The sequence below is a fragment of the Convolutriloba macropyga genome, chromosome 8, assembly GCF_964194025.1.
Source record: "Convolutriloba macropyga chromosome 8, txConMacr16.3, whole genome shotgun sequence".
NCBI classification, from domain to species: Eukaryota; Metazoa; Xenacoelomorpha; order Acoela; family Convolutidae; genus Convolutriloba; species Convolutriloba macropyga.
Window position 1 is genome coordinate 37391870 of NC_134475.1, and position 20521 is coordinate 37412390.

The following is a 20521-nucleotide window of genomic DNA, read 5'->3' on the forward strand; positions in this document are numbered from 1 at the left end:
GATGTTAATTGTAGCACTTGCTATCGAAATGCTAGCAAATGTTGATAAAGTCCATTTCATAAAATTGCAGTAAAACCGAGCGTCCAAATAACAATGATAGCAATTGATCAAAGTCCATTTTAACGAAAAAGATCAGAAAAATAAACGAAAAGATATAGTAAAAAATTATTTTTCAAATGAAATAAACATATAAATGATATTTTCTTCTTTCAGTTGTTTTCGAGTTCGCTTGGACATCGTCGGCTGTGTTCATGGTCTATTTAACATGTTTCCAAGAGTCCGAAACAAAAACGCTCAAACAATCCCGTATGTTAATGTTTCCCTTGATTCATGTTTGTATATTTATTACTAAACAAGGAGGCTCGGTAATGTGCGATTGCACATAAGGTACCGATCCCGCTCATGCACAATTTTGGCATAATTGTCTATCAAATGAGGATCAGATAGAAAAACACAAAAATTCAAGCATTTTTCAAAAAAACTGGTGTATAACGAAAAGATAGCCTCCAAAGCAAATAACTCAGTGGAGTAAAAAATGATGCATTAGATTGTTGAGAAATGCCGACATGAAGAAAGCGAGCGCAGACGAAGGCAAAATTAAACAACAACAACAAACATTAATTACATCAAAAAACTTATGTAGGATTTAAAAAACAAATCCTAATAACAAAGTCAAAATAGAGTCAGAAAAAACTAAAAATAAGCAAAATGACTTGTAATTCAACAAAAAATGGTTATTCAGTTGCTCATAATGAGGCTTGGTAATAAAAAGACAAAAAAGAACAGAAACTTTAAAGTTTGAAAATTTGCTAATTTTTTTTTAAAAAACAATTAATTTCAAAGTAATGAAAACCATTAGGAATCAATTAAAATATCCCATAGGTTTATAATTACCAATGCTTCTATAGAAGGGAATTAAGAACTCTCGGTATTCAATTTTTATGCAGTTACAGGAAGAACAACAAATAGACAACAAACAAAAAATCAATTAAAACTTGCCAGAAAATGCTTTGGAAGCCATAAAGCCATAATTTGGCCACCAAAAAAAGTGTTCGATTGCACCTTCGTCAAACACCAATAATGTATTATGGGATCGCTCATCAATAAAAATAAGTAACAATTGGACAAAAAAGAAAACAAGCAAAATTATATAATACTTGTTTTTTTTTCGAAAAAAATTTATTTCCAAAGAAATAAAAGCCATTAATTACAAAATAAAAAATATGAATAGGTTCGGCCATTTTTGCAACGGAAATTTTTTTTACCTGCAATTATCTGGCATATGTCTTACGTCTACAAAAAGATCGTCAAATATGACAAAAATCAAAAATTAATTCAATTTTTTTGTGAAAAACCCGTGTGGAAGCCAGTAACGTCATAACGAATTCTCTTAAAACATTAGATTTTGTGATACCAATCCCTTTTGACAGTTTCCCTTGAAACGTTTTATGTGATCTCTTATTAAGGAAAATAAGTATCAGTTAGACAGAAAAGAAAAAAGCAAGATTATGTAATAATTGTTTTTTATCGAAAAATATTTTTTTCCAAAGACATGAAGACAATTAATTGCAAAATGAAAAATTGAATAGGTTTGTTTATTTCTCCAAATGAAGTCCTTGAGACCTGAAATTATCCAGAATATGTCTTACGTCTACAAAAAGAGCGTCATATATGACAAAAATCATTTTTTTTTTTCTTTTTTTTTTTTTGAAAAACCCGTTTCGAAGCCAGTAAAGTCATAACGATTTCCTTAAAAACATTAGATTTCATGACACCAATCCCTTTTGACACCTTCTTTGACAAAAATCATGTCATCTTTAACCTTTATTTTATGAGATCAGGTAACAAACAGACAATAAAATGAACAAAATTGCGAAGTTGAAGTGTTTTTTTTTCATTTTGGAAGACAATCGTTTCCAACGTCATGAAAGCCATCATCTAGATTCTAATATCACAACACCGACTCATAAACTTGTCCATGAAAAGTCAATCCAACTGGGTCATTGTACAGGAAAAAAATACGACTAAAAAGACAAAGTAAAAACGACAGTTACAGACAAAATTTAAAATTTCAATTAAATTCTTCGAGAAAGTATTGTCGAAGCGGTAAAGAACCACAATCTATATCTTTAACAATTTAAATATTATCAATTGTGCGTTAATTTGAACGCGAAAAATGTGATATTTGAAACGCCGATAACGTGATAATTTGACAAAATTAGGATAATGAAAAATGGGCAAAACTAAAAAAAAAAATGAGAAATCTAGTAGTATCAAAGCCAGAACACCATAACATAAGGCTTAAAATAGCAATTAAGACTAATTTGAATTCAGCAGAAAGAACGATCACTTTTTGATTGCTGTTACTAAGCTACAAAATGACCAAATTAAGAGCAAAATGGAGGCAAAGTTCAATAACCCATTTTTTTTTAAAATCAATTATTTCAAAAGTCAAAACGACCAAAAGCTTTCAAGCATCCAACTAGATAAACATTTGGGAGCTAGTTAGGAAGCCAATAGGACCTATCACTAGGAAGCTTTGATTTAAAATGTGCTGTTGTTTGATTAATATAAAAAAGATCGAGTTTTTTATATAAAAAACCGACTGATTACAATCCAATTTATTTTTAGATTGTAACGCTCCAAGATCGGTACAAAACTAGTTCTGCTAAAGATGATTTGATGATTGTCCCTTAGGAATACTTAATTTTTCGAATTTCATTGATATAGATATTTTGTTAGTTAAAAAAATTTAAAAAAATGCAGCAATTTTAATTACAGAGCACTCTCAACGGAAGTTGAAGTAGAATTAGCTCCCTTTTCATTCTACAAAGATTGTGTTAGTGGTTTTTGCGTGTACACTTCCTGCAAATTTAATCAAAGTGGACTAAAGAAACTTATTTGCTTTTGATAAAAAAGTCTGAATTTTGTGAAATATTTGGCCGGAATTTGTGACAAAAAAAATTCAATGGAAATAGCCGACAATATATATTGTCTTTAAACGTAAAATCAGCATCATTTTACTTGAAAATTTTTATTAAATTTTATCAAAATTGGTGAAATATTAGTCGAAAATTCCGAAAAAAGGTGAATGAAATCAACGGAATTCACTCTATTTTCTCAAAAGTTTAAACCTCGATATCTCCTTGTACAAAACGAAAATCAAAAAATCTTTTTAATTCCATATTCTAATGATACCAGTCTCAACTCTCTAAGATGAATATATCTATCGGCCAAAATTGACTGAACAAAAAAAACCCATTTGAGTATATAGTCCCCCCCCCCCCCCCCCCCCCCCCCCCCTCAAGAGGTGTCGGAACAATTACGATCAAGTTGCTCACAGCGATAACGCTAGATCGTTTATTCCCAATTCTCATGTCCGAAACATTATTGTGAGCGAAAAACGTTTGGCTTCAGCCGTAATCAGCGTGCGCATGTCATTAAACCACATATAAGTTAATCGCTCTGTTCTGCCCCTAGTTTTGAGGGGTTCATTGGTTCAGTAAACAAGCCTTCCAATCATGTCCAAAAATGTCAGAAAAGTGACATCACAATTTAGTTGTTTCTTGCTATATCTCTCGTTATCACTATAAACACTCCTTTCGTTTCGTATGTAGCCACACATGGCTGGCCAAGATCAACTTTATATTGAAGCAAGGTCCTACTAATAGGTTTCTTTATTGTCTTCCAATCTGTTCGGCTATTCAAATCTATGCGTACGATCGTCAAACGCAACATCTGGAGCAATGATTGATAATCTAAGCTGGCGAGGTCTCCCTTCTTTTGGTCCTTTAAAGTTGTCTGATCTTTCGAAGGCTCAGTTGAGTTGCTACTTTACTTGCGACTTACTATGCCATGTTTTCAATGTCAACTTTGAGTTTAGATTTATTATAAAACGCAGGTAAAGCTACCTAGAATTTGCAAGTAAATTGCTCTTTGTTGCAACTCCCCCTGATCTGACCTGCAAACGCTTTACATTACCTGCAATTCTAGGTAAAATTACCTACAAGTTACCTAGAATTTTTGCACTGCTATCAATACAACTATTTCTACCTGCCATTTGCATTTAAATTTTGCAGGTACACTCACCGAAAACTTTATTATTCACTAAATTATTAGTATTTACCTAAAATTTGAACGTAACTGCAAATGTGTTAGGTAAATTCACTAGCCATTTGCGCATGTTTCTTTTAAGGAAGTCTTTTTTGTCTTTCAGTTAGTCTAACTGCTTATCTGTAGCTATTAGGCGTTTTCATATCTCAGACTCAGTCATTTGTAGGGAATCTGACACCTTTTGAGACAATCACAATATTGTTTATTTTCAACAACAAGTGCAAAATACAGTGAAATTATCTGTTCTGTCCGTAAAATTTTAAGCATAAATTTCCCATACTTCTTTTGGTGATTAAACATTTTGAGCCAAGTGGAAACCAAATGAACGTCAAGAGGGCAACGAAGAATTTATTTATAACAACTGCACGGATGCATACTTCTTATTATAGGGTGGGTATAAGTATTGTTCAAATTGTCTAGTTTTCTGGTCGGTCTTACTTTGAAACATTCTAATAAACATGGAGAAATTTTACTACACTTTAATCACAATTTTCAACTGTATTTTCACGTCAATAGGTACCTACTTAACATAAATCTGTTCTTTTGAGTTTGCTGGTAATTTTTGGGCAATCTATTCTACATAAATGGCACGTATAGTATTTTACAGCTAATTTCGCAGGCATGCTACCTGCAATTTAGCTTGTCTGCAAACGCTAGATGTCTAAAAAGTAGAATTTAATCCGACAACCCACCCGCACACCAATTGTAATGGTTGTACAAACTTGTGATATGTTCACCAACAAGATTTGTAGACCAATTAGAATTAAGCTGTCGTTCTCTTTTATACTTGTCAGCTGAAGCCCCTGTCGTCTGTCGGCCACTAAATTGTTAGTATTCACTAAATTATTAGTATTTACCTAAAATTTGAACGTAACTGCAAAAGTGTTAGGTAAATTCACTAGCCATTTGCGCATGTTTCTTTTAAGGAAGTCTTTTTTGTCTTTCAGTTAGACTAACTGCTTATCTGTAGCTATTAGGCGTTTTCATATCTCAGACTCAGTCATTTGTAGGGAATCTGACACCTTTTGAGACAATCACAATATTGTTTATTTTCAACAACAAGTGCAAAATACAGTGAAATTATCTGTTCTGTCCGTAAAATTTTAAGCATAAATTTCCCATCCTTCTTTTGGTGATTAAACATTTTGAGCCAAGTTGAAACCAAATGAACGTCAAGAGGGCAACGAAGAATTTATTTATAACAACTGCACGGATGCATACTTCTTATTATAGGGTGGGTATAAGTATTGTTCAAATTGTCTAGTTTTCTGGTCGGTCTTACTTTGAAACATTCTAATAAACATGGAGAAATTTTACTACACTTTAATCACAATTTTCAACTGTATTTTCACGTCAATAAGTACCTGCTTAACATAAATCTGTTCTTTTGAGTTTGCTGGTAATTTTTGGGCAATCTATTCTACATAAATGGCACGTATAGTATTTTACAGCTAATTTCGCAGGCATGCTACCTGCAATTTAGCTTGTCTGCAAACGCTAGATGTCTAAAAAGTAGAATTTAATCCGACAGCCCATCCGCACACCAATTGTAATGGTTGTACAAACTTGTGATATGTTCACCAACAAGATTTGTAGACCAATTAGAATTAAGCTGTCGTTCTCTTTTATACGTGTCAGCTGAAGCCCCTGTCGACTGTCGGCCAACATTTGCAGTCCCCTCCCCCATACAGCATCTATTGGCATTCAATTCAAGCACTATTTCTTTTATTATCCTGAATAACTAACTGTATTTGACTAGGGTTTTGTGTTTCTGATCTTATTTGTGCTTTTTCTTAGGGGGACATCGTATTACTGACTCACCAGATCTTGTGCAACTTGATCAGTAGGCCATTGGTCTATGGTGTGGTTGTATTCTCCAAAGGAAGGTACGAATCACGCATATGTTGTGTCACGTTTTACAAAATCATTTTCAACTGTCATTGTGAGTATTTTTTTTTCAAACAAAGATTGTGTGATTCTGCTGAGTTCATTTTGAAACTTTGACATCATAGTCACGTTACCTTTTTCTCGGTTTTCCTAAACTTCCGTCAAAGATCCAAAGTTCTTTCAAATTTGCCGATTTGGCAATGTTAAGCTGGTTCTCTGCCAGATACAAAAGATGTTCGTCAAACTCTCTTTCATGTTTTTAGACAGGAAAATTGACGGTAATAACTGTCTAAGGGAAAACATTGAGTTAATGGGAGCTATCGATATATAGATTAAAAAACCGGCATAAGTTTGCACATTAAATATTTTTAAAACAACCGCTCTCACCTGTTCAAGTATCTATCATCCATGAGCGGGGACAATCTATAGTGATAAGTTTTTGACTCACCCAATGAGCGGGGAGCCCAAATTTAATGAATTATCATACTAGTTGTACCTCAGTGGCGGCTGAAATGTGATTGTCCAGAACAGGAAGTTTTACCTCAAACATTTTTTCCAAAAAGGAAACTATTTTGATTGCATGATTGATTGCATGGGTTGAACTGATAACAATGATCGTTGATCGTTTATGAACCAAGATTTTCTAATTTCGTGAATTATCTATTATAAGGATGCTGGATTTCGCTGATATTCAAGTGTTTTGAATTTTTTTGGGGAGGTGTCATTCTATCATTCAACAATAGTTTTGGTTGAATACGTGTTCTGTCTTTTTATAATTCAAAATTTTTGGTCTCACTATTTGCATGCTTTATTTTGCCTTTGTTACATTTTATCTCAAAGTTAAAGCTCTAGATCTTCAAATTAATGTTGGTTGAGGTACAAATTAAAGCTTTTGTTTGCTTTCTATCTGAAAAATTGTGTGTGCAGTTGGCAATTTCTTACAGTTTACTGTTATTTGAGATTGAAGTTTGAAGTATTTTTGCGATTGTAGTGCTTTTTTAACGGTTTATCGAGTTTCCACAATCCGCAGTCAATTTTGGTTTGCAGTACTTTCGTTTGGCAGTTTGTTTCGACATTTGAGATACTTTGTTATCAGATTTACGAAATTTAACAAATTTAATTTTGAATCAGGAATTATTTAAATTGCGTCAAATTTGGGCGCTCTATTTCCCACAATAGCCTTTTGTATATTTATTTATTTGCTATCGGTCTCTACGTTTTGTAAAGCAGCTTTTGGAACCATAATAATTTGCCACATCGAAAAATTGTTTTTCTATTCTTTTTCATTTTTTTAACAAGGAGGATCGGTAATGTGCGTTCTCACACTAAGTTCCGACCCCGCTCTTCTGCATTTTTGGCATAAATGTCTACAAATGAGGAACAGATAGAAGACCCCTCAAAAATTCAAGTATTTTTCAAAAAAAAAGTGTAGGAACAAAAAGATCACCTGAAACGCAGATAACTCAGTGGAGTAAAAAAAGCCACATTAGATTGATTAGATCCGCAATTATTAAGAAAGCAAGTCAAGACGAACAACAAAATGAAACTACAACAACAACAAACATTAATTACATCCAATTCATTGTCCGTTTGTTAAAAAGGTTATTAGCAAGGTCACAAATAGCGTCCCATAAAACTTAAGCTAAACAAAAACAACTTTTACTTCACTAGAAAAGATATGAGACCACTCCATAATAACGCTCGGTAACAGTTAGACAAAAAAGAAAAAAAACAGCAAAGTTAAAATATTTGCTTAAATTTTTAAAAACAGTCAGTTTGAAAACCATTAGATAGCAATTGAAAACATCCTACATGTTTATGATCACATACGCCTCTATAGTAGGGCATTAAGACCTGTCTTAATTCATCTTTTTATGCGGTTACAAAAAGAACAAAAAATAGAAACAAAAAAAATTCAATTAAAATTTGCCAGAAAACGCTGTCAAAGCCGTAAAGGCATATACTGCGCGCCAAAATATGTTCATTTGAGCCTTCCTCGAACTCCACGAACTCCAATGATACAGTATACGAGATCTTTTTGTTTAAAATCAGTTCAAAAAAAAAGAAAAAAACGGGGGCACAACCAAGTAATACTTTTGTATTTTTGGAAACCAAATATTTTCAAAGTCAGGAAAGCCATTAGCTTCAAAATGAACTAATTAAATAGGTTTGTTTATTCGTGCAAAGCAACCGATTGAAACCCGTAATTAATCAGAATATGTCTTACGTCTACAATAGGAACGTCCAATATCGACAAAAATCAAAAATGAGTTTATATTTTTTGTGAAGAACTTGTGTCGAAACCAGTCACTTCATTACGAACTCCTTAAAAAGGTTAGATTTTGTACACTTGCAACTTCTCTTGACAGCAAAATGTCATATGTGACCTTTAAAAAACGAGAATAAATAAAAAATAGGCATAAAAGAACAAAAGTTTAAAATGTTATTTTTTAAAACAACTGCTTAAAAAGTCATGAAAGCCACCAGCTATATACTAAAATCTGAATAAAAGCTCACTTAATCCATCATGTAATGCCAATGATAACTGTGATTATTCAGATATTTTCGTACTACTAAATAGACAAGGTGAAAACAATAGTTGAAGAAAACTGTAAAAAAAATTCAATTATACTCTTCGAGAAAGAGGTGTCGAAGCCGTTAAAACCATAGTCCATGCCTTTAAAAGTTTTTATATGTTCCAATGTGTCTTATTGTGAACGCCAATAAGGTAATATGTGAGTTTGCAATATGTGGAAATGTGACAAATCCGACAGCCCATCCGCACACCAATTGTAATGGTTGTACAAACTTGTGATATGTTCACCAACAAGATTTGTAGACCAATTAGAATTAAGCTGTCGTTCTCTTTTATACGTGTCAGCTGAAGCCCCTGTCGACTGTCGGCCAACATTTGCAGTCCCCTCCCCCATACAGCATCTATTGGCATTCAATTCAAGCACTATTTCTTTTATTATCCTGAATAACTAACTGTATTTGACTAGGGTTTTGTGTTTCTGATCTTATTTGTGCTTTTTCTTAGGGGGACATCGTATTACTGACTCACCAGATCTTGTGCAACTTGATCAGTAGGCCATTGGTCTATGGTGTGGTTGTATTCTCCAAAGGAAGGTACGAATCACGCATATGTTGTGTCACGTTTTACAAAATCATTTTCAACTGTCATTGTGAGTATTTTTTTTTCAAACAAAGATTGTGTGATTCTGCTGAGTTCATTTTGAAACTTTGACATCATAGTCACGTTACCTTTTTCTCGGTTTTCCTAAACTTCCGTCAAAGATCCAAAGTTCTTTCAAATTTGCCGATTTGGCAATGTTAAGCTGGTTCTCTGCCAGATACAAAAGATGTTCGTCAAACTCTCTTTCATGTTTTTAGACAGGAAAATTGACGGTAATAACTGTCTAAGGGAAAACATTGAGTTAATGGGAGCTATCGATATATAGATTAAAAAACCGGCATAAGTTTGCACATTAAATATTTTTAAAACAACCGCTCTCACCTGTTCAAGTATCTATCATCCATGAGCGGGGACAATCTATAGTGATAAGTTTTTGACTCACCCAATGAGCGGGGAGCCCAAATTTAATGAATTATCATACTAGTTGTACCTCAGTGGCGGCTGAAATGTGATTGTCCAGAACAGGAAGTTTTACCTCAAACAATTTTTCCAAAAAGGAAACTATTTTGATTGCATGATTGATTGCATGGGTTGAACTGATAACAATGATCGTTGATCGTTTATGAACCAAGATTTTCTAATTTCGTGAATTATCTATTATAAGGATGCTGGAATTCGCTGATATTCAAGTGTTTTGAATTTTTTTGGGGAGGTGTCATTCTATCATTCAACAATAGTTTTGGTTGAATACGTGTTCTGTCTTTTTATAATTCAAAATTTTTGATCTCACTATTTGCATGCTTTATTTTGCCTTTGTTACATTTTATCTCAAAGTTAAAGCTCTAGATCTTCAAATTAATGTTGTTTGAGGTACAACTTAAAGCTTTTGTTTGCTTTCTATCTGAAAAATTGTGTGTGCAGTTGGCAATTTCTTACAGTTTACTGTTATTTGAGATTGAAGTTTGAAGTATTTTTGCGATTGTAGTGCTTTTTTAACGGTTTATCGAGTTTCCACAATCCGCAGTCAATTTTGGTTTGCAGTACTTTCGTTTGGCAGTTTGTTTCGACATTTGAGATACTTTGTTATCAGATTTACGAAATTTAACAAATTTAATTTTGAATCAGGAATTATTTAAATTGCGTCAAATTTGGGCGCTCTATTTCCCACAATAGCCTTTTGTATATTTATTTATTTGCTATCGGTCTCTAAGTTTTGTAAAGCAGCTTTTGGAACCATAATAATTTGCCACATCGAAAAATTGTTTTTCTATTCTTTTTCATTTTTTTAACAAGGAGGATCGGTAATGTGCGTTCTCACACTAAGTTCCGACCCCGCTCTTCTGCATTTTTGGCATAAATGTCTACAAATGAGGAACAGATAGAAGACCCCTCAAAAATTCAAGTATTTTTCAAAAAAAAGTGTAGGAACAAAAAGATCACCTGAAACGCAGATAACTCAGTGGAGTAAAAAAAGCCACATTAGATTGATTAGATCCGCAATTATTAAGAAAGCAAGTCAAGACGAACAACAAAATGAAACTACAACAACAACAAACATTAATTACATCCAATTCATTGTCCGTTTGTTAAAAAGGTTATTAGCATGGTCACAAATAGCGTCCCATAAAACTTAAGCTAAACAAAAACAGTTTTACTTCACTAGAAAAGATATGAGACCACTCCATAATAACGCTCGGTAACAGTTAGACAAAAAAGAAAAAAAACAGCAAAGTTAAAATATTTGCTTAAATTTTTAAAAACAGTCAGTTTGAAAACCATTAGATAGCAATTGAAAACATCCTACATGTTTATGATCACATACGCCTCTATAGTAGGGCATTAAGACCTGTCTTAATTCATCTTTTTATGCGGTTACAAAAAGAACAAAAAATAGAAACAAAAAAAATTCAATTAAAATTTGCCAGAAAACGCTGTCAAAGCCGTAAAGGCATATACTGCGCGCCAAAATATGTTCATTTGAGCCTTCCTCGAACTCCACGAACTCCAATGATACAGTATACGAGATCTTTTTGTTTAAAATCAGTTCAAAAAAAAAAGAAAAAAACGGGGGCACAACCAAGTAATACTTTTGTATTTTTGGAAACCAAATATTTTCAAAGTCAGGAAAGCCATTAGCTTCAAAATGAACTAATTAAATAGGTTTGTTTATTCGTGCAAAGCAACCGATTGAAACCCGTAATTAATCAGAATATGTCTTACGTCTACAATAGGAACGTCCAATATCGACAAAAATCAAAAATGAGTTTATATTTTTTGTGAAGAACTTGTGTCGAAACCAGTCACTTCATTACGAACTCCTTAAAAAGGTTAGATTTTGTACACTTGCAACTTCTCTTGACAGCAAAATGTCATATGTGACCTTTAAAAAACGAGAATAAATAAAAAATAGGCATAAAAGAACAAAAGTTTAAATTGTTATTTTTTAAAACAACTGCTTAAAAAGTCATGAAAGCCACCAGCTATATACTAAAATCTGAATAAAAGCTCACTTAATCCATCATGTAATGCCAATGATAACTGTGATTATTCAGATATTTTCGTACTACTAAATAGACAAGGTGAAAACAATAGTTGAAGAAAACTGTAAAAAAAATTCAATTATACTCTTCGAGAAAGAGGTGTCGAAGCCGTTAAAACCATAGTCCATGCCTTTAAAAGTTTTTATATGTTCCAATGTGTCTTATTGTGAACGCCAATAAGGTAATATGTGAGTTTGCAATATGTGGAAATGTGACAAAACGAGAAAAACATGAGCCAATGTCTAATAATAGAAATTTTATGAAATCTAGTAGTATCAAAGCCCGAAAACAACAACTTAACGCGCAAAAAAGATGAAAATTCAATAAAAAGGCAAAAAAATAAGAGGAATCTTACTTCCGTTGCTGACACTAAGCTACCTGTTGAGCAAATTAAGAGAAAAGTAGTGGCAATGTTCAATAAGCCAATTCTTTATTTAAAATTCAAACACTTTTAAAAGACAAAACGACAAAAATTTTACAAGTAAAGAAACTAGATTCATTAATTTTGAACCGCTTATGAAATCAATTGGACCTATTAACACTGAGCTTTGATTTGAATTGTTCTTTCTTTAATTAATAGAAAAAAGATGGAAATTTTTTTTAAATAAAAGACCGACTGAACACAATCAGAATAATTTTTGGATTGTAACAGTCCAAGACTGGACCAAAACCAGCCCTGCTATTGCTATTTGTCTATTAGTATCACTCAATTGTTTCGAATGTTATGGATCTAGATAATTTGTTATTAAGAAGATTAAAAATATATCCGGCGTTTTTGATAATCATAGAGTAAAGTTCGCAAAAAACGGCAAAAATTAAATTTCAGAATACTCTCAATAGAAGTGGAAGTAGGACTAGCTCTCTTTTAGTTTACATATATTGTGTTAGATGTTCTTGGGTGTGTACTTGCGGCAAATTTAATCAAATTGGACTAAAGAAGCTTATTTCCGTAAATTTTTGATTGAAAATTCTGAATTTTAAAAAAATTAGCCAAAAGAAATTTTAGCCAAAAGACTTTATTCAAAATAGTCAACAATAATTTTTGTCTTTAGAAAAGAAATCAGGACTATTGTTAACAATTTCTACATATAGTAGCAAAATTGACGAAATATTAGTCTGAAGTTCCGGAAAATGTGAATAAAAATTTGGAAATTAGACCGCAAATCGGTCTAAAATTCGCAAAAATTTAAACCACGATAACTCGCTATAGAAAAAGAAATATAAAAAAGCTTTATAATCGATATTCTACGTTAGACGGGCTATTTAATGATACCACTCACAGCTCTTTCCGATGAATATATCTGTTGGTCAAAATTTTCTGAACAAAAAAAACCAGTTGAGTATATAGTTCCTCCCCCTCAAGAGGGGTCGGAACAATTATTCTTCATATAGTTTTACCAATCACTTAGAAAATCGGTTTCGCATGTTTTGTAGGGAAGTTGTAACCTGTTAGAAACTTAATAAAAATCAGATTAAATTTTCTCCCGATTTTCCGCTTCCTCCACTGTTTTTTTTTTAAAAATTACGCAAATTATATAGTTGAATTGTTAAATTCAGTTAAGTTTCTACTGATATCTAATCTCAAGTTTTTCTTGGAGAGTGTTCTAGGGACACCCAGCTCCAGTTTCTTCCTAAATTCTTTCACCATACTATTGATTCTACTGAATTCAGAGAACGAAAAACAGTATTTTTAGCATTTCAAACTAGTAAAGAGGGCTCAGCATCACTTTAATGTTTCTGAAAGAGATTATTTGTTCACGTGCATCAATTTATGAATTGTTCCTACCACCTTTCTGTTGAGTTTGCGCTTCAATTTAAAAAAAGTGTTGTCAAGTCCAAGCAAATCTTTTGGGAAACTGACTCAAAACAAAGCACACTTAGAGAAAACTGTTGTGCCCCATGTTTTTTTATAGATCTTTGTTTTAGGTCCCAAAAGATGTATATTCTTAATTTGATCAGACTTTTAATTTTCAAGTTAAATGTGGCATCCTGTAATATTTTTGTTGTGATACTCTTCAGTTTTTAAAAAAGCTGCCAAATTTTATGACTTTTGTTTGCCTAATTGTATGTTTTTTTTCTGTGACCTTTACTAATTTTTAAGAAAAGTATTTCCTAAATACAAGTAGTTTTTTACAAAATTGTTTTTATATAGCTCAATGTATCTGCTTTAGATTTAATTTTTATAGAGAATAAATTTTATTGAAAATTTCATTACGCTGCAAAACGTAAGTTCCACTTTGGTTTTTCGAGGCTTTTTCTGGGCAACAGTGGCAGTACGTTGTCGCGTTTCTTCTTCACTTTATGTCAGTGTTTCTTATCATGAATTTCGTCAATCCTTTCCACGTTTAAACTGGCAACAATGTTTTTCAATTAGCTTAAAATGCTATGGCTTCAATTTCTTTTACATTTACTTAAGACCCAACTAAGAGAAGTTTTTTGTTAAGAATTGTTTTCAATATATGATCCAGGTAGGAAGTAGTATATGGCTAAGAACTTTCAATCAATCCCTCTTTCAATTCTGTATACTTGACACGTTGTTACCGGATTGAGGTCTTCAGGTACTCTGACCGTAGGCAGGAGTAACTTTGAGGCCGACAGTTTCTAATCAACTTTTCACTTTGTAACCTACAGGTTTTCGTTATATTGAAATCAAAATCAGAAGTTGCGCCTGACAAAATTGAATCTGACAAATTTTTGGGCGGAACGAAGTGTAAATTGAAAAGTTACAAAGTGAAAAGTTGATTAGAAAGACAAAAGTCAAAGAGCAGAACAGTTGGTAAATGCATTTTGCTGCGTGAATCGAAATCCAACCAAAGTTTTGGTTAAAAATGCCTCAGCAGACTAAAACTGAATTGAGTAATGAACTTTCAAGACTTACAAACACCATCGAGGACATGCGAAAACAGCTAAAGCAAAAAAACGAAACCGTACAAGAACAGAAGCAATTAATCGACAAACAAGCTCAAACGATCTCAGAACAAAACCATGTTATTGACAAACAAAAGCAGCAGATAGAATTGAAAGATAATGCAAACGCGTACCAGTGTCGAATGATTGATCAATTCCAATCGGAAGTCGGATATTTAGGGGATCAGAACAGTTCGCTATTGGAAAACGTAATGGGTCACAATATTCAAAATTCAACAAATTTTTTGGAGCCGTCGGAACCAAATTTTTTTTCCAAAATTTATTAACAAAAACACTAACCATCTTATAATTTCAGACAGTACATACAAAAAAATACGACAATCTGATATTTCTTATGATACTGGGATTCTTTCTTATCCCTCTGCAACAATTATTGATTTGGGACAAACAGTCGAACAGTATTCGTCAGGAGCGAAATGCCAATCACTCATTTTTCATGCGGGTCATAATAGTATAGATAAGGGTGTTTCGGGGGTGGCCGCAGCATCTCAATAATGTGAAACTGCTACAAAAGCAATCAAAAAGTTGAAACCTCACAGAGTTCTACTTTCTGAAATTCCACAAGTTAAAAATGGCCATTATGAGCGTGAATCGAATAATTTTGAAATTGAAGAGTTCAATAAGCAACTGGGAAATATTGCTTTGGAGTTAAATGGAACATTTAAATGGACAAAAGTAGAGGTTTTGAAATGCAACATTACAACATACGAAATATCTAATGATGGTGTTCACTTAAATTTGGCAGGAGTACAAAAAATTGTCAAGAGTATTCGGAACTATTATCAACAGCATAATATTACTTTGTCACAAAACAACATTGCACTGCGACAAATTCAGCGTTTTTAATCAATCCTTTGGTTGTGTGACTTAATGGTTTTTTTGTCAGCAAAAATGAGCATTTCAAAACTAACAGTTTTTGCTTTTTTTACTTAGCACTTCAAATGAAAAATTTATATATTCGGTTATGTCACACAACCAAAACCATGATTTTTATAATGTGAAAATTAGGTTCCGCTTTTTTCGGTTTGTGAGTATTTGCAAAATAGTTTTTTTACACTTCATGCGCTTGCTCCTAAGCGGTGATATTCATCTAAATCCGGGTCCTTTTTCTCACATTCGTGAATCGGACATGCTGATAGAAATAGTTACAAAAGATTGCAAAAACCTAAATATTTGTCTTTTCAATTCACGCAGTTTAAAAAACAAATATGACTTTTTCACTGACTTTTTGACAAATTTGACTCAAAACACAATAGTGGTCCTAACTGAAACTTGGTTGAATGAAACAGATATTTATCCAGAGAATTTTTTGAGTCCAAAACACAAATTTTATTCAAAATCGAGGTCATCAAAGACAGGAGTAAACAAGGGTGGGGGTGTTGCCATCTGGGTTCCTAGGGACATATCTTCAAAACAGCGAAATGATCTAAATGTACTCAATGAAAGCTTTTTTGAGTCTTTATGGGTAGAAATATCTGGGCTATCGGTTAGCAAAATCCTAATTAATGCTTCGTATTGTCCAAACAAAAACTTGGGAAACTATTTCATTGACGAATTAACATCAGAGACTTCCTCGGCGTACTCAATCACTGACGAAGTTTTGCTTTTTGGCGATTATAATCTCAATTATTTCAACAAAAGGGAATCCACTTTATTGGATGAATTTGCGAGTAATTCCGGCCTTACCTTGGCAAACACAGAAAAACCAACACGAGCCACCAGCCAAGGCGTAACACTAATCGATCATGGGTTTTCCAGCAAAATCCAAATTCAAGATGTTCAGATTTTTTCGTCATCAGTTGAAATGGATCACTTGACTGTTTTATACACTACAAATTTTCCTGTTGAACCTAAAAACAGGAAGCAAAGTTTTATCAGAAGAAATAAAAGAAAGTTCGATGCAAATAAATTTAGTCTTGATCTTTCCAATCAGGACTGGAGTAACTTATATCAATGTGAAGATGGAAATAGCATGTACAATGCTTTCATAAACGTTTTCAGTACTACTCTAGAGTTCCACGACCCAATTATAAAAAGCTTTCAACCAGAAAGAAAAATTGCTGAAAAACCTTGGCTGACAAAAGAGTTGAGAGAAGAAATCGCCAAAACCATAGACTTTTTAATATCTGGAAAAATAACCCATCGGAGCAAGCGCATACCAATTTCAAATATCAAAGAAATTTAGTTTATAGGCGTTTAAAAACAGCCCAAAACGAGTTTTGCAAACAATTTTTCAAAGAACTACCAACAAGTAAAGAACAATGGAGTTTCATCAAAAAAAGAATTGTCAAAGAAAGGGAGTGTCTCGTTATAGACAAACTAGTCGACGGTGAAAGAGAAGTAGGAAATGAACTTGATATTGCAAATTGTCTCAATAGAAGTTTTCAAAAACTAGGCTTATACAATGGACAATATGTGAGCGCTCCAAATATTCCTCGCATAGAAGTTAGGGAAAGTTTTGCTTCAGAACAGTTACACTAAAGGAACTATATGATGCCATCGATTTTCTCGACAACAATAAGTCTCCGGGTCCAAGAGTTTTTAATGCTTGGGCAATCAAGGCAGCAAAGCTTCCAATCGGAACCCATTTGCAATTTGTTTTTAACACATGCATTAGTCAAAATATTTTCCCGAAAAATTTAAAAATTGCTTTCATTAGTCCGGTCTACAAAAAAGAGACGTAAAAATTTGCGAGAACTATAGGCCTATCTCAATTACTCCGATGTTTGCAAAACTCTTTGAGCGTATACTTCTCAATCAGGTTAACGAATTTATACAAAAAGAAAAAATTTTGAACGGTACACAGTTCGGATTTCAAAAACATAAGTCTTCTACAGATGCTGTTTTACACTTAATCGAAGCATTACAAGAAAACTATGATAACTTAAAAATTTCAGTTGCTGTTTTTATTGATCTAGCTAAAACATTTAATTCAATATCGCACGAATTCATCATAAGTATGAATTCGTGCAGACCTCCCATTTTGTTGTCATCCATATAATTTTTCTTAACTGACGTCTTGTTCAGGTCTGAAATGGAAATGTGCTAAAATTTATATTCAGAGATCGGAATTTTGAGTAGGACGATACAATGATAGCATATTTGCAGGTGTTTCGGAAGCTTGTCTAGAAAACTTTTTGAGGCAACTCCGATTGTTTGTCAATAAAATCTGTATTGCAGTGTAAATCCATTTTAAAATTTGACAAGCTTGAGCTAACTAAAGATAAGTATTTTCATTACAATAAACCACATTATCTTTCGGTTTTAGCACAAATGAAAGTTCGAGTCGAGAATTGAACATCTTGTTCAGTTTCACCTCTCACAAAAATGATAAACTCTCAGAAAATGACGACAGAAAATTATTTGATTCCAATTGGCCATGATTTTATATTTCTCACCGCAACTAGCTTTGTCACCTGGAAAATGAAACGTTTTAATTATTTCTATTGAAAACCGATTGAACTGGCTTTGATTGTGGAGCCTCTTGAAAGCTAAATGACAAATATAAATGAGACCCGACGGGACAAGTGGTTTCTTGTTATGACAACACTTGCGAACAAACATTGAACTAGATATTAAGAATACAAATATATAAATTCCACCTCACCATCTTTAGTGTCAAAAGCAGTCTCGTTGACGAAACACTTTTTGAACTCCATCTCGTTCTGAGTTAGAGTTCCTGTCTTGTCAGAGAACACGTGCTTAATTCGACCCAACTCATCATTCAGATTGGACGTTCTCGCTCTTGCCTTGATCACGTTGAACACCATCTGCGGATCCTGCATTTACAAAAATGATCACAATAAACTAGAAAAAGCTGAAAACGAAGAAAAATATGGGAACAGATCTCTAGTCTGCAATGCAGCGAGTTAATCGACAAACCAATTGGGGTATTAAAGTTTGCTATATGAGAAAAAAGTTTGAGAGATCTACAGATCTCTTAGTAAAATCTGACATTTTGCCTGCAGAGCTTTTAATAAGCCAGATGAATGTTTCAAAACTTAGGAATGATATTTCATTATTGAAAACACACGGCACTGAGAGATTTTGTCTAAGTGGTAATGTCTTAGCAAGAAAAAACAACAGAACTGAACAGCTAATTCTCTTAAGGTCGAGCAGTCGATCAATACAAAAAAGAAGCATTCAAAAGTGGAATAAATTTCCGCGTGATGTCCGGACTATCAGATCAAAATCAAAGTTTAAACGCATGTTAAAACAGCATCTGCTCCAAAAATTCAAACTTGTACCGTTGGAAAGGAACGTTGGTGGCTTCAAAAGTTATTTTTACCTTTAGAAAACGGAACCACTAATTTTGATTTTTAACATTGTACTGATTTTGTTTATATAATTTTAAACTTGTAATATTTAAGCCCTGGGTTATATTTTCAATTTACTTGTTTAAAAAGAAAAATTTTCGCTGAAAATTAGACCAGGATTCACGCTGTGAATAGAAATCTGATATCTGATCAAATATTTGATAGTTTGCTATTACAAATAAACAAGGAAGTGGGAAAACAGATAGGATCATGTTTCTGTTTTTTTTGGATGTATTCACTTTTCGTCCACAATGTACATGAGCTACTGCGAATTGCATTTCTTTCAGAGTAATTCTATCAACATTGCCTCATCAGTTGACGAGTAACATCCAGTATCTCATCGAGCAGAAAGTGACCATGGCCGAAAGGGATAAATCAGCCGAAGAACACATGAACAAAAGGACAACTATTTCGAAGGAAGACAGAAGCAAAGAACCGAATTTAGAATTACCACGGGTAGGCAGACTTTTTTTACTGTACGCCATTTACAGAGATGGCATTTGTTCATTAGTTTTTTTTAAACAAGTAAATTAAAAATATAACCCAGGGATTAAATATTACAAGTTTAAAATGTTATATTCAAAATTAGTACAATGTTAAAAATCAAAATTAGTGGTTCCGTTTTTTTAAAGGTAAAATAACTTTTGAAGCCACCAACATAATCATTTCTGTTTTGCTCACAAAAATAGCTGATGACTTGACTGAGGTGATGCAGAAAGTGAAAGTTAATGAAACAAGGAGGCTCGTTAATGTGCGTCCGCACATGCTGTTCCGACCCAAGCTCATCTACATTTTTGACTTAATTGACAACCAAATGAAGAGATAATAAAAATAGATATTTGAGTTTAAAAAAATCGTTTCAAAACTTAACTACTAATTGAATTACATAATGTCATACATTCTTACAGAGCTCGCGAGATATGCCATTGAAAAGATTACGAGAAAAAAGCAAACAACAAAGTAAGGAACAACAAAAATTGCTCGCCAAAAACTCAATATCTAAATTTAAAAGCACCTAGTAACAACGTCAAAATGCAATCAGATAAAACATTAACTATACAAAATTACTTTTTCCTAGCTATTCAGCACATGGATCTTTCTTAATGAGACTAGGTAACGGCTCAAAAAAGAGACGAAAAAAATGAGGCGAAATTCAAAAATCAAACAAAGTTTTTTAAATCAAATAATTTCAAAAGGCTTAAAATTCAATAGCTTATAACAAAATAGTCTTGATAATTTTACCTAAAAGTCATCATGAAACTAATGGGACCTGTCCCCGGTTAGAGTAAGCCATAGGAAAAGACTAAAGAAACTCAAAAAAGTACAAACAATTTGGGGAAACACAGTTTATTGAAGCCATTAAAATCATTAGCTATTATCTGAAAAATATTTATTTGTATTTCAGATTTTTTTATACACAGTCATCTAAATTTTACTGAAAAAATATATATGTTCATTTGGACCACGTGTGAAAATCATTGGGTTCTGTTATTACCCAAATGTGCTTAAAGAATAGAAAAAGAAACAAAAATACACCACCCACAAAAATTTTATGAAAACGCATGTTGTCCAACAAACAAAACATCATAAACGAAAAATTA

At 33.0% G+C, this 20521-nt stretch overlaps 1 protein-coding gene across 1 annotated transcript in view; it reads left to right on the top strand.

The window, feature by feature from the left end:
- Positions 1-20521, top strand: part of LOC142344104 (uncharacterized) — a 72075-nt gene that overhangs the window by 18348 nt on the left and 33206 nt on the right. Inside the window, exons 5-6 of the mRNA XM_075395593.1 lie at positions 5911-5999; positions 19208-19376. Coding sequence (XP_075251708.1) covers positions 5911-5999; positions 19208-19376 — 258 coding nt within the window. The remainder of the gene's footprint in view (positions 1-5910; positions 6000-19207; positions 19377-20521) is intronic.